The 13,943-nt window shown below is 42.5% G+C and overlaps 2 protein-coding genes across 3 annotated transcripts in view; one reads left to right on the forward strand and one right to left on the reverse strand.

The window, feature by feature from the left end:
* Positions 1-3,720, reverse strand: part of PTCD2 (pentatricopeptide repeat domain 2) — a 29,147-nt gene extending 25,427 nt beyond the window's left edge. The window contains exons 1-2 of one of the 2 annotated variants that reach the window (XM_061129576.1): positions 3,592-3,720; positions 1,734-1,826 (exon numbers count right to left, since the gene is read on the reverse strand). In XM_061129576.1, coding sequence (XP_060985559.1) covers positions 1,734-1,826; positions 3,592-3,706 — 208 coding nt within the window. In that variant the 5' untranslated portion in view covers positions 3,707-3,720. The remainder of the gene's footprint in view (positions 1-1,733; positions 1,827-3,591) is intronic. The other variant, XM_061129577.1, reaches the window with a different exon arrangement.
* Positions 3,721-3,770: 50 nt separating this feature from the next.
* Positions 3,771-13,943, forward strand: part of MRPS27 (mitochondrial ribosomal protein S27) — a 100,209-nt gene continuing 90,036 nt past the window's right edge. Inside the window, exon 1 of the mRNA XM_061129578.1 lies at positions 3,771-3,896. Coding sequence (XP_060985561.1) covers positions 3,824-3,896 — 73 coding nt within the window. The 5' untranslated portion in view covers positions 3,771-3,823. The remainder of the gene's footprint in view (positions 3,897-13,943) is intronic.

Here is a 13,943-nt window from a genome sequence, read left to right on the forward strand (position 1 = left end):
TTAGGTACTTATTGTATATTCATATTCAGAGGTATCCTTCTTTGTGTGAGAGACACAGGAAGGGTAAGGTATGCTTCCTGCCCTGAAAGAGCTTAGAATCTATTTGAAAAGATAAGATATATTTACATAAAGATATCTGAAAACAGTGACAGAGTAGGTGACACGTGACAGTATAAACATAACAGAAAAAAAGAGAGAAATCAAGCAGCAGAAAGAGCAGGCGTGGTGGAAGTAGAGAGGCAGCACAGGAGGGACGGGGCTGGGTCGGGCTGGCGGAGATGACGGGGTTTGGCATCGTTGGTGTGGGAATCAGCATGAGACACAGCATGGAACTGCGGGGGAAAGGTGGTGAGGGGAGAACGTGACTAGATTAACAGGAAATTACACTGAATTCTAGAAAGGGTGAGATCTACTATGGAAGAGCTAGGAACCTGGGGAGAAGGGGGAAGTTTGTACGTGATGTGGTATACAGGACAGTAAGTACCACTGTGGGTTCTCATAATGATGAAATGTGGACAGGATCTTATAGGTAAATATCTGACAGTGGGGTAGAGTGGCACTCATTATATTAATTGACTTTCAGAACATATGCATGACCACCACAGCCTTAGAAAGATTGTGACAATGGAGTAGTAACAACTGGACTGTGACATGAAGCCCTAACTGCAAACTTCACAGAGCTCCAGACGACTTGGGGTAAGCAGAAAAGACTGAAGTCAAATATAGATTGAGTCTACTGAACTGGAGACTCAATTCTCTGTCACTCTGTATCTTCTTGTTCTGTAGGTGATTTTGTATAACAGTATGGTTAGCAGAGTAATGAAAGAAGACTGATTTCTGGAGGGCTGGACTGTAGAGATGGGAAGCAAGTGCTCATTAGGTGCTCACAACATCCGACAGTGAGAAGGAGGAAAGCTGATAAAGTCAATAGAAAGTTACTAAAAAAGTGGGGAGTCTTACTATGTTTATAAAAGGATTTGAATTACTGGGGAAAACTCAATGTGCAGGAGAAGAGGAAATGAATGCAACAAGATTTCTCAGATGCTGAAAGGGAACAGGACCAGGGGTCGTGGTGGTGTCTTTAGCTGTTTACAATAGAAAGTTTCAAACATACCTAAAAGTAGAGAGAGATCATCTCCCACGTGTCCATCACCCAGCCATAGCAATTATCCTTGTTTTGCTAATTTTTTAAAGAAATCTGTTTTAGACTACTGATTCTTTCAGCACAGACTGGGAAATATGAAAATACATCATACAGTTTTTGTTTCATTTGATTTATCTATCGATATGTATGTGTGTACTAGAGATGCAAGGCAAATTGTATTTTTTACTGAGGGGGGCATCAAAAGTCTGAAAGCCAGTCATGTGGAGCAGTTCTCTGACTTTACTGTGCAGACGAATCGTTTGGGGCCCAAGGTTTGGCATTCCCATCCTTCTCTTACTTGCTGCTGATCCTTGAACCTAACTTCGAGTGGCACCGATCTAGAGGACTGGATGCAGCACTAAGCTTCAGTATTTCTCTGGAATCCTGAGAGCAGGGTTAAGAGAAGAATGGTAGACTCCGCAGTAATAGAGTGAAATAAAAGGTGCACACAGGGGCAGACTAGGAACTAAGAATAAATTATCTCAATTTCTTTTGAGATACAAAATCATTGAAAGAGAGACTGAATGGGGATAAAGACAGAGGAAAGTTGAATGACAGATCAATGAAAGAATGAAATAGATTTGATTACCTTTGGTGCCAGGAAGATTACATGCAACAGCCACCTTCTTACGTTGAAATTCCTTTAATTTCACAATACTGTCTGTAAGTAGGTATCTTTTAGCTAAAAATCAGAGAAAGTAAAATCATTTTGATTTTATATGATTTTAAAATCATTTTGTTTATTTTTTACTTAGCAAATAACATGTGTAGAGTTTGACTGTCTCTTTCTAATAACTGATCTGATCTTCACTTAGTATAAATAATCTAACTGCTGCTGCTGCTGCTAAGTCGCTTCAGTCATGTCCGACTCTGTGCGACCCCACAGACAGCAGCCCACCAGGCTCCCCCATCCCTGGGATTCTCCAGGCAAGAATACTGGAGTGGGTTGCCATTTCCTCCTTCAATGCATGAAAGTGAAAAGTGAAAGTGAAGTCGCTCAGTCATGTCCGACTCTTCAGGACCCCAAGGACTGCAGCCTACCAGGCTCCTCCGTTCATGGGATTTTCCAGGCAAGAGCACTGGAGTGGGGTGCCATTGCCTTCTCCGAGAAATAATCCAACTAGACTGGTACAATTATAAGTCACCCTCATAGGGAAAAAATATTTCCAAACTACCAAAGAATGCAAATCCTCCATGAGGCTTGTCTGTGTGTGTGAAAGGAGCTAATGATTTTGTATGGGACAGTAGACAAGAATCTGGACTCCAAAAGACAGATAACAAAACAGATATATCCAGATTTGGTTTAAACAGGTAGAAGCATATAGGATAGAAGAAGTAGCTATAGTGTGACCACTAGAATTCCCAGTATTGTCCTTTTCGAAATAAGCTGTGACCTCTCAGATTTGGACTCTCAATATCCACTAGATACATCAGGATTCACTCACCACAACTTAGCAGAAGTGAGTTTTGGAAACATTCTTTCTTTAAGATGCTGGGTTATGCATGAACTGGAACATGGCCAAAGAATCGTCCACTATAAGAACTCTGTGTACAACAATAACAGTGTAACAACAAAAATTGCTGCTCATTTCTATAAAGGATTGCCTTCTGTTCAACTCTCTTTTGCCAGTTTCCTCGAGCCTTGGGCTAATTACTTAGCATCGTTCTTTGTTACTGAGGGCTTCCCTGGTGGCTCAGAGGGTAAAGTGTCTGCCTGCAACGCGGGAGACGGGGTTCGATCCCTGGGTCAGGAAAATCCTCTGGAGAAGGAAATGGCAACCCACTCCGGTACTCTTGCCTGGAAAATATGGAGGGAGAAGCCTAGTAGGCTACAGTCCATGTGGTCACAAAGTGTCGGACACGACTGAGCGACTTCACTTTCTTTCTTTCGTTAATGAAGAAGAGAACAGTACCTCTCTCACTAGGTGGTATGAGGAGAAAAGGAGAGAATGTATGTAAAATATAGTAAAGCCTGACACAAAGTGTTAAATCTTTTATTATCATTCGCCAGCACTGTCAAATTTAATCATTTCCACAAAGATATTAAGGGATACTTTTGTAAATAAAGAAAGCTGCTCAGAGTCTTTCAGATTGTTAGTTAGAGCTGGACTCTAGAGTCTTAGACCTCCTCCGCTCCCAAACTCTACAGGATAGTAGGCCCAAGGCGGAGGGGGCTGTTCCCGGGAAGCAGCACAGCTCCATCCGAGGAAATACTACAGCCCCAAGGTCAAGAACCAGCCCAGCTGTCCTTTGCTTCCCTGGCACACGGGCGTCCACGAAAGGCAGAGACCACCACTGCACCCAGGAGCAGAGGGCGAGGGCATGCTCGGTTGCTCTCGGCCAGAGTGACTGGGGCGCTGTTATTTCTCCAAAGAGATGCCAACTGAGGTGTAAAGCTCCCTTCTGTCCCACCCATCCCCTACTTCAAGGCCCGAGGCCGCGGATACCTCCGAGAGGGCAGAGGCAGCAGGTAGAACCAGAGCCTCCCACCCAGGGATACACCAAACTCCGCAGCGCCTGCAGTAGAAGGACTTGCTTCGGGGGCCGAAAGGTAGCCGCCATGCTGTTCCGGGCCGCACCAACTGCGGGAGCCGGGGAGGGGGCGGAGCGTCGACCGTGACTCCACCCCTTCCTCTGCCTGCCTCCCCCGGGCCAGCATTCCTTTTGGTATGCTCCAAGATGGCGGCCCCCTTGGTGCGGCGCGGGATCCTCCTGGCGCGGAATGTGTCCCTGCCTCAGCTCTCTCTGGCAGGTTAGTGTCTGCTTCTTTCGTGGGGCTGCTTCTTTAGGCCCCCTGAGAACTCTGTTCCTTGAGTAAAAGGAGTAATTGACTTTTAAGGGAAGAAGAAACCACTGGAGGTGTTTGGTAGCACAGAAAAGGGAGGTAAGGTTTCTGACCCATCTCCCTCCCTAAAATAGTGTCTTCTTATCCAGAGGTGTGAAGAGCAGAGCAAGTCCTGGTATGAGAACTTCTGCGGATGATTTGCCGCGTTTATGTGTTCGGGTGGTCTTTTTGCTGCCTCTGAAAAGCCCAAATATGACCCCCCCCCCCCGCCCTCACTGGGGCTGTGAAATTTCTCTCGCTGTTGTTTCTTTAGAGGGGAGTCATAAACGTTCTCAACACCTGACGCGTGGCCAGACCCTGGTTTTCACTGGGTGGGTGAATTTCTCGTTACTAATCTCAGTTTACCTGATGACCTTGGGCACAATTTGGTTGACCTTTCTTTCGCCCAAGTTTTCCATTCAAACAGTAAATGCTAATAGTTTTGAAATACTTTGATATTTGAGTGAATGACGGCTCACTCGAAACCTGTTTAAAGGACCTGCTGATGAAGACATTGAGAAAAACTTTTTTAAATTTACATAAGCTAAATCCTGACGGGTGTGTCTGATTATATGATTCGGCTACAGTAATCACCATTGGTTTTTCCAATACTTATTATCTACTCTTTCTGACGTACTTCCTCTAGGCCCTATTCAAAAGAAACACATACAGTTTTTCTCCACACATAAACGTGAAACCTTATCCTAGGCCACCAGAAGTTTTCTGAGGATTAGCTGGTTGACCTAGCTAATGAAAATATTTCTTGCCACACTTTAGGTAAAGTTGTCTGCCCAGTACTTGGCACCTCAGTAGGGATTAGGGTTGTAGCTGTTTACTAGTGTGTTTACTTAGGGTTGTTACTAAATGCTTTTCAATTTCAACAAGACCTTGTATTGTTAATCAGGGAAAGTATCATAGTTGCTTGGAATGTTTGGGACCAGTCATCCTACGGAGGGAATGGAAGTTAAATAAAGGTGAATTGAGACAATTTCCAGTTACCATTTTGATCTGTGATTGAAATGGTGAACTTGTGATCTCTTACACCTGTGTTATTCCCCTGTCGTGGCCTCGAGCTGTAGGTGGCTATTTCAATTAGTTTAAATTTAAAAATTCTGTTCCTTAGTCACATTGGTGGTGGTTTAGTCGCTAAGTCGTGTACGACTTGCAGCCTAATGGACTGTAGCCTGCTCAGCTCCTCTGTCCATGGGATTCTCCAGGCAAGAATACTGGAGTGGGTACAAGGGAAGCACAACATTAGCTACATTTTAAGTGCTCAGTAGACACCTGTGGCTAGTAGCTACTGTAGTGGATAGTTCCTTTATTGCAGAAAGTTATATTGCACAGAACTGGGTTAGACCACAGATGAAAGGAGTCTTGAAATCAGGAACTAGAGGCTATAAGGCAAGTAATATAAGATGTCATTGTTTGGTCAGTAAGTTGTGTCCACAACTCTTTTGTGACCCTGTGGACCGTAGCCTGCTAGGTTCCTCTGTCAATGGGGTTTCCCAGGGAAGAAAAATGGAGTTGCCATTTCCTTCTCCAGGGGATCTTCCCAACCTAGGGATCAAACGCATGTCTCCTGCATTGGCAGGCTGATTCTTTACCACTGAGCCACCAGGGAAACCCCAAAATAAAATGGTACATTATTGACCACTGGGGGTTTGAGAATGCTGAAAAGGAGCTTTACTTTAAGTCGTCAAAACATCTTAAACCATTAGAGGATAAAAAGAGGAAAAAATTCATATACACGCATGACAAATCGGTATTTGGAATACGTTGGTACTTCCATCAGTTCTTCTTACAACAGATAAATAAAGGCAACTAAAATAATCAACAGGATGGAAGCAAGATTTATTGAGGTGAACCAAAAAAGGAGTTTCAGTATAAGTAGAGGCTAGAGAAGGGAACTTATTGGGCACTTACTACATAGTGGACATTAGGCGAAGCACTTACTATTGTATATGTCCTCATTTAAATTATGATACAGTATTTCCCCATTTTCCGTATGAAGAAAAAGGCTAAGAGGCCTGGTGTAACTTGTCCAGATTTTCATAATATTTATGGAAGGCTATGGAAGGCTAGGATTCACATTGGAGAAGGAAATGGCAGCCCACTCCAGTGTTCTTGCCTGGAGAATCCCAGGGACGGGGGAGCCTGGTGGGCTGCCGTCTCTGGGGTCACACAGAGTCAGACACGACTGAAGCGACTTAGCAACAGCAGGATTCACATTTAGATTTTGTGACTCTAAAGCCTATCTGTGTTCACAATCACACTGCTTCCCTTTGGATGGGAAACATGTTTGTAGACATTTTACCAAAAGCCAAATTAACTATACAAAAGATAAGTTTTTTATAAATAAGTACTTACTAAGCTTCAAAATCCTGGTCTTTGGAGGCAGAATTAAGTAGAGGAAATATTCATTTTTCAGTGGGTAATTATCTTTGAATATTGTTGCTCTAAAAGTTGACTGCCTAAAGGGTAAGCAGGTTCAAGATGGGTTTATCTGCTTGGGTGGCATAGTTAGAGTGGGGTTAAACGGTCTCAGAGAGCTAAACTTGTGAGGCTGATACCGTCCTATCCCCTTGCTACTTCATTGTTGTCTGAGGGTCAAAATCATCATTACCTGGGAACTTTCAGAAATGCAGATTCTCTGTTCCCACCCCAGGCATGCTGAATCAGAATCTTCATTTAATTGAGATTCATATGCACATTAAAGTTGGAGAAGCTGATCTAGATTTTCCATTTTCATTGTCCACTCAACATTCTTCCTGACTTCATAGAAATTCTTTCTGGTTTTAATATCAATATACAGACCTCTCAACTACCAACTATCTCAGAAAGACGAATATCCTGATTTAAAAGGTTTACAGAAAATCGAATGTCTGTCTTTAAGGTAGAGTAATTTCCTATTGCTGCTGTAACAAATTACCACAAATTTGGTGGCTTAAAACAACATAGATTTATTACCTTACTGTTCTGTATGTCAGAAGTCTGATACAGAGTCTTACTGTGCTAAAATCAATCAAGATTTTGAAAGCAATGTATTCCCTTCAAAAATCTTTAGGGGTGAATCTGTTTTTCTAGCCTTTTCCATCTTGTGGAAACCACCTGCATTCCTTGGCTGATGGCCCATTTCTCAAACGTCTTCAAAATGAGCAGTGGCAAGTCAGGTCCTTCTCATGTCACTCCGCCTTTCATGCACCACACTAACAAAGTGTCTCCCTCTTCTACTTTTTAAGGACCTATGATTACTTTGAATCCACCTGGGGACTTCCTTGGCCATCCAGTGTTTAAGACTCTGCTTTCAGTGCAGGGGGCATAGGTTCAATCCCTGGTTGGGGAACTGAGATCCCACATGCCCCGAGGTGTGGCTAAACAAACAAAAACATTGAGTCCACCTGTATAACCCTGGACAGTCTCCTCACTTTACGATCAGCTGATGTGCTGATCTTAATTCCATGTTGTTGTTATAGTTTCTAAGTCATCTCCAACTTTTTTGCGACGCCATGGACTGCAACCCATCAGGCTCCTCTGTCCATGGAATTTCCCAAGCAAGAATACTGGAATGGGTTGCCTTTTCCTTCTCCGGGGTATCTTCCTGATCCGGGGATTGAATTCTCTTGTCTGCTGCATTGCAGGTGGACAATTTACTGCTGAGCCACCTGAGAAGCGATCTTAATTCCATCTGTCACCTTAATCCCCCATTGCCATGTACCCTAACATTCATAGGTTCTGGGGATTAGGACAGGGACATTTTTGGGGGAGACAATTATTCTGCCTACAACACTGGATAACTCACTGCTCTGTTTGCCATTGGTTTCTATTAGGAAAGTTTTCCACTTGCCAGGTTTAATTTCTTTATCCTTATACCCATTTCCTTTCATTCTGTCCTCAAGGGAGATAGGAAATGATGTGTGCTTAGTCACTCAGACAAGAATACTGGAGTGGGTTGCCATACCCTCCTCCAGGGGATCTTCCCAACCCAGGGATCAAACCCAGGTCTTCCACATTGCAGGTGGATTCTTTACCATCTGAGCCACCAGGGATGGTAAGCAAGCAGTTAAAGTTCATGTATTTGAAAGTTACTGGGCTTATGTTTTGTAAATTTACTAGTCCTAATTTATTTTGTTTTCAGTCATGTGATCCCCTTGAACAACCACACACAGGACATTCTGGGACTTCTGTCTTTCCCCACCATCATCTCCCTGCTTTATGTCTCCCAGACCAAAATCATGAACATAATTCTAGATGATTGGTTTTTTCTGACTTTAGAATAAGGAGGGCTGATGTCTTATGCAAGAATAAAACATATGTTAGGAGAAGAAATGGAGAATAAGTAAGAAAATGTAATAACAAGTAGAGAATATGTAAGTCACTGGTGTCCTGGAATATATAGCTTAACAGTCTCCTCCTTGGGCTTTCTTTCACCTCTCTTCTTTTCACAGCTATTTGTAAGGCCTGCTCAGACAACCATTTTGCCTTTTTGCATTTCTTTTTCTTGGGGATGGTCTTGATCACTGCCTCCTGTACAATATCACGAACCTCCGTCCATAGTTCTTCAGGCACTCTAACAGATCTAATCCCTTGAAACTATTTGTCACTTCCACTGTATAATCATAAGGGATTTGATTAAGGTCATACCTGAATGGTCTAGTGACTCTCCCTACTTTCTTCAGTTTAAGTCTGTTAAACTTCAATTTAAGGCCTTACAAATAGCTGTGAAAAGAAGGGAAGCAAAAGGCAAAGGAGAAAAGGAAAGATATACCCATTTGAATGCAGAGTTCCAAAGAATAGCAAGGAGAGATAAGAAAGCCTTCCTCAGTGACCAGTGCAAAGAAACAGAGGAAAACAATAGGATGGGAAAGACCAGAGATCTCTTCAAGAAAATCAGAGATACCAAGGGAACATTTCATGCAAAGATGGGCTCAATAAAGGACAAAAATGGTAGGGATCTGACAGAAGTAGAAGATATTAAGAAGAGGTGGCAAGAATACACAGAAGAACTGTACAAAAAAGATCTTCACGACCGAGATACATCATGATGGTGTGATCACTCACCTAGAGCCAGACATCCTGGAATGTGAAGTCAAGTGGGCCTTAGGAAGCATCACTACAAACAAAGCTAGTGGAGGTGATGGAATCCCAGTTGAGCTATTTCAGATCCTCAAAGATGATGCTGTGAAAGTGCTGCACTCAATATGCCAGCAAATCTGGACAACTCAGCAGTGACCACAGGACTGAAAAAGGTCAGTTTTCATTCCAATCCCAAAGAAAGGCAATGCCAAAGAATGCTCAAACTACCGCACAGTTGCACACATCTCACATGCTAGCAAAGTAATGCTCAATATTCTCCAAGCTAGGCTTCAACAGTACGTGAATCGAGAACTTCCAGATGTTCAAGCTGGATTTAGAAAAGGCAGAGGAACCAGAGATCAAATTGCCAACATCCATCGGACCATCAAAGAAAGCAAGAGAGTTCCAGGAAAACATCTAATTCTGCTTTATCGGCTATGCCAAAGCCTTTGATTGTGTGGATCACAACAAACTGTGGAAAATTCTGAAAGAGATGGGATTACCAGACCACCTGACCTGCTCCTGAGAAATCTGTATGCAGGTCAAGAAGCAATAGTTAGAACTGGACATGGAACAACAGACTGGTTCTAAATAAGGAAGGGAGTACATCAAGGCTGTATATTGTCACCCTGCTTATTTAACTTATATGCAGAGTACATCATGAGAAATGCTGGAGTGGATGAAGCACAAGCTGGAATCAAGATTGCCAGGAGAAATATCAATAACCTCTGATATGCAGATATCACCACACTTACGGCAGAAAGTGAAGAAGAACTAAAGAGCCTCTTGATGAAAGTGCAAGAGGAGAGTGAAGAAGTTGACTTAAAACTGAACATTCAGAAAACTAAGATCATGGCATCTGGTCCCATCACTTCCTGGCAAATAGATAGGAAACAATGGAAACAATGACAGACTTAAATATTTTGGGGGGCTCCAAAATCACTTCAGATGGTGACTGCAGCCATGAAATTAAAAGACACTTGCTCCTTGGAAGAAAAGTTATGACCAACCTAGACAGCATATTCAAAAGCAGAGACATTACTTTGCCAACAAAGATCCAGCTAGTCAAAGCTATGGTTTTTCCAGTAGTCATGTATGGATGTGAGAGTTGGACTATAAAGAGAGCTGAGCGCTGAAGAATTGATGCTTTCAAACTGTGGTGTTGGAGAAGACTCTTGAGAGTCCCTTGGACTGCAAGGAGATCCAACCAGCCCATCCTAAAGGAAATTAGTCCTGAATATTCATTGGAAGGACTGATGCTGAAGCTGAAACTCCAGTACTTTGGCCACCTGATGTGAAGAACGGACTCATTTGAAAAAGACTCTGATGCTGGGAAAGATTGAAGGCGGTAGGAGAAGGGGACAACAGAGGATGAGATGGTTGGATCGCATCATCGACTCAATGGACATGAGTTTGAGTCAACTCTGGGAGTTGGTGAAGGACAGGGAAGCCTGGCATGCTGCAGTCCATGGGGTCGCAAAGAGTCGGACACCACTGAGCGACTGAACTGCCTGAACTGGGCTTCCTGGGCGGCCCTAGTGGTAAAGAATCCACCTGCCAATGCAGGAGACATAAGAGATGTTGGTTCGATCCCTGGGTCTGGAAGACCCCTTGGAGGAGGGCATGGCAGCCCACTCCAGTATTCTTGCCTGGAGAATCCTTTGGACAGAGGAGCCTGGAGGGCTACAGCCCATAGGGTCACGAAAGAGTCAGACATGACTGAAGCGTCTCAGCACGTTCGTCCCCTCCTCAGCTTATGCTCATGTAGAGAAAAGGGCTGTACTTTTTTCCCACAGAAGGGAGCAATCTACCTGGTTTTAGAAATTGGAATTCAGTTTGCACAGAAATGCTGTCGTAAATTATGAATGGGTTATCTGAATTGTGTGTTTTGGCTCTGTGTCAGACTGTTAGAGCATGCAGAGACCTTAAATATCACCCATCCAACTCCTTCACTTAAAACTGCAGGATCTGGTCTGCTCACTCCTGACCCTGGTGTACAACTGCACACCTAATGCAATGCCATCAGTGCCGTTGGATTTTATTCATCCTTCTTGACAGATATAGGAATGTAACTGACAGTTTACAACATCGTCTCTGTGAAAAATGTATTCTAAGTTCCAAACATCTAATCATTTATAGTTACTATTTTTTAAAAATATTTTTATTCCCTTTTGAGGCAGTCTTTGGGAGCTTTTAATATTATTGCATCATTGCTCAAGCTTTAGACCTCAGATTTATACGTATTATTCTAGTAAAGTCTGACCTAACCCCTGCTGAAGACAAGGGAGGGACTGGTTTGGGTATAAATACACACAGGTGTGTTTATATTTGTTTTAGTTGGGAAATGGATAGAAAATAACAGTAGCGTCCTAATAGTGTGTGTAATCAGCTCCCATGCCTTCCCATGTTTGGTTATGGTCTGCTGTGACCCTCAGGTAACTGTCTGCCATTCATTCCTTTTTAATTTTTTTAAACAACTTTATTTAGATTTAGTTCACATTCATCTAAAGAGGTCAATTTAATGCTTACCTATGTTTTTTGTTATGTACACAGGGTTTTGCAGCAGCTGTCACCACAATCAATTTAGGAGATTTTCATCACCTTGAAAAAAACCCGGTACTCATTAGCAGTCACGTCCCATTTCCCCCCAGGTTTTCCTGACCCTCTACCCTCCAGATCTAGGCAACCAATACACCTCTGTCTCTATAGATTTCCCTGTTGCAGACATTGCATATAAATGGAATTATGTAATATGTAATCTTTTGTGACAGGCTTTTCCTTAGCATAATATTTTTAAGGTTCATCCATGTAGCATGTATCAGTACTTCTTATTGCTCAATAATGTGCCTTTCATAAGAATATACCACATTTTGTTTATCCATTCATAAATTGATGGATATTATGAATAATGTTGTATACAATTTTTTGTGTGGATCCATGATTTCATTTTTCTTAGGTATATATGTGAAAATGGAATTGTTGGGTTACCTAGTAACTCCATGTTAACATTCTGCAGAACTGCCAAACTTTTCCAGTGTGGCTGCACCATTTTACATTCATACCAGCCATGCATGAGCCAGATTTCTTTACATCCTTATCAACAGCTGTTACCATCTGCCTTTTTGATCATAGCCATCCTAAGTGGATGTGTAGTTGTATTTCAGTATATTTTGCATTTCCTTAATGGGAAATGATATTAAACATCTTTCCATATACTTATTGGCCATATATTTATGTGTGTTCTATTTATTTATTTTTTTTTTTTTTCAGATAGTGGAGTGCAGTTTATTACACCGGCGGGCCCAAGGCAGAGTCTCCTCTTAGCCAAGGACCCCGACCAGCATTTGTGAAAATCTTTTATACCCCATGTGTACGCGTCCAAACCCACTACCCCAATTCCCTTAAGACTTACGTAAACAAAGGAAGGGTAAATACAACTACAATAACCCCATCATTCACGTGTTATGTGTTCAAACAGTCAATAATCAATAAGCCCGCAGTTACATTCCAAATAGTTAATAACCGATAAGCCTGTGCTTACATTCTGATAGATAGTGTCCGGAGGCAGGGGTGATTAGTGTCTGTTTTCTCTTCTTCAAGATTCCCCTGCCCAGAGGGGGGTCTTATCCTTCCATTGTCTATTTATATGTGTGTGTATGTTTTAGAAATGTTTGTTCAGATCCTTTGCCCATTTTTCTGTTGAGTTGTCTTTTTAAATTTTGAGTTGTAAGAGTTTTTTTTTTTTTCTTGGTTGTTGTTCAGTCACTCAGTCGTGTCCAGCTATTTGTGACCCCATGGACTGCAGCATGCCAGGCTTCCCTGTCCATCACCGTCTCCTGGAGCTTGCTCAAACTCATGTCCATCGAGTCGGCGGTGCCATCCAACCGTCTCATCCTCTGTCATCCCCTCTCTTCCTGCCTTCAATCTTTCCCAGCATTGGGGTCTTTTCCAATGAGTCAGTTCTTCACATCAGGTGACCAAAGTATTGGAGCTTCAGCATCAGTTATTCCAGTGAATATTCAGGACTGATTTCCTTCAGAATTGACTCATTTGATCTCCTTGCAGTCCAGAGGACTCTCAAGAGTCTTCTCCAACACCACAGTTCGAAAGCATCAATTCTGCAGTGTTCAGCCTTCTTTATGCTCCAGCTTACATCCATCCATGACTACTGGACAAACCATAGCCTTGACTAGATGGACCTTTGTCGGCAAAGTAATGTCTCTGCTTTTGAATATGCTGTCTAGGTTGGTCATAACTTTCCTTCCAAGGAGCAAGTGTCTTTTAATTTCCTGGCTGCTGTCACCATCTGCAAGTGATTTTGGAGCCCAGAAAATTAAGTCTGTCACTCTTTCCATTGTTTCCCCATCTATTTGCCATGAAGTGATGGGACCAGATGCCATGATCTTCATTTTTTGAATGCTGAGTTTTAACCAAGTTTTTTCAGTCTCCTCTTTCACCTTCATCAAGAGGCTCTTTAATTCCTCTTCACTCTGCTATAAGGGTGATGTTATCTGCATATCTGAGGTTATTGATATCTCCTGGCAATCTTGATTCCAGCTTGTGCTTCATCCAATCTGGCATTTTGCATGATGTACTCTGCATATAATAAATAAGCAGAGTGATAATATACAGCCTTGATGTACTCCTTTCCTTATTTAGAACCAGTCCATTATTCCATGTCTGTTTCTAACTGTTACTTCTCGACCTGCATACAGGTTTCTGAGGAACCTGAGATTCTGGGTACAAGTCTCTAATCAGATAAATGATGTGCAGATATTTCCCTCCTGTTCTGAGTGATCCTTTCTCTTTCTCGATGGTGTCTTTGAAGGGTAAGTTTTGACTTTGAGCTGTCATTCCTCCTTTCTCATTTATTCCTTGAGCTCTTGTCTGTTGAGCACTGTC

Source organism: Dama dama, chromosome 25 (genome assembly GCF_033118175.1).
Source record: "Dama dama isolate Ldn47 chromosome 25, ASM3311817v1, whole genome shotgun sequence".
NCBI classification, from domain to species: Eukaryota; Metazoa; Chordata; class Mammalia; order Artiodactyla; family Cervidae; genus Dama; species Dama dama.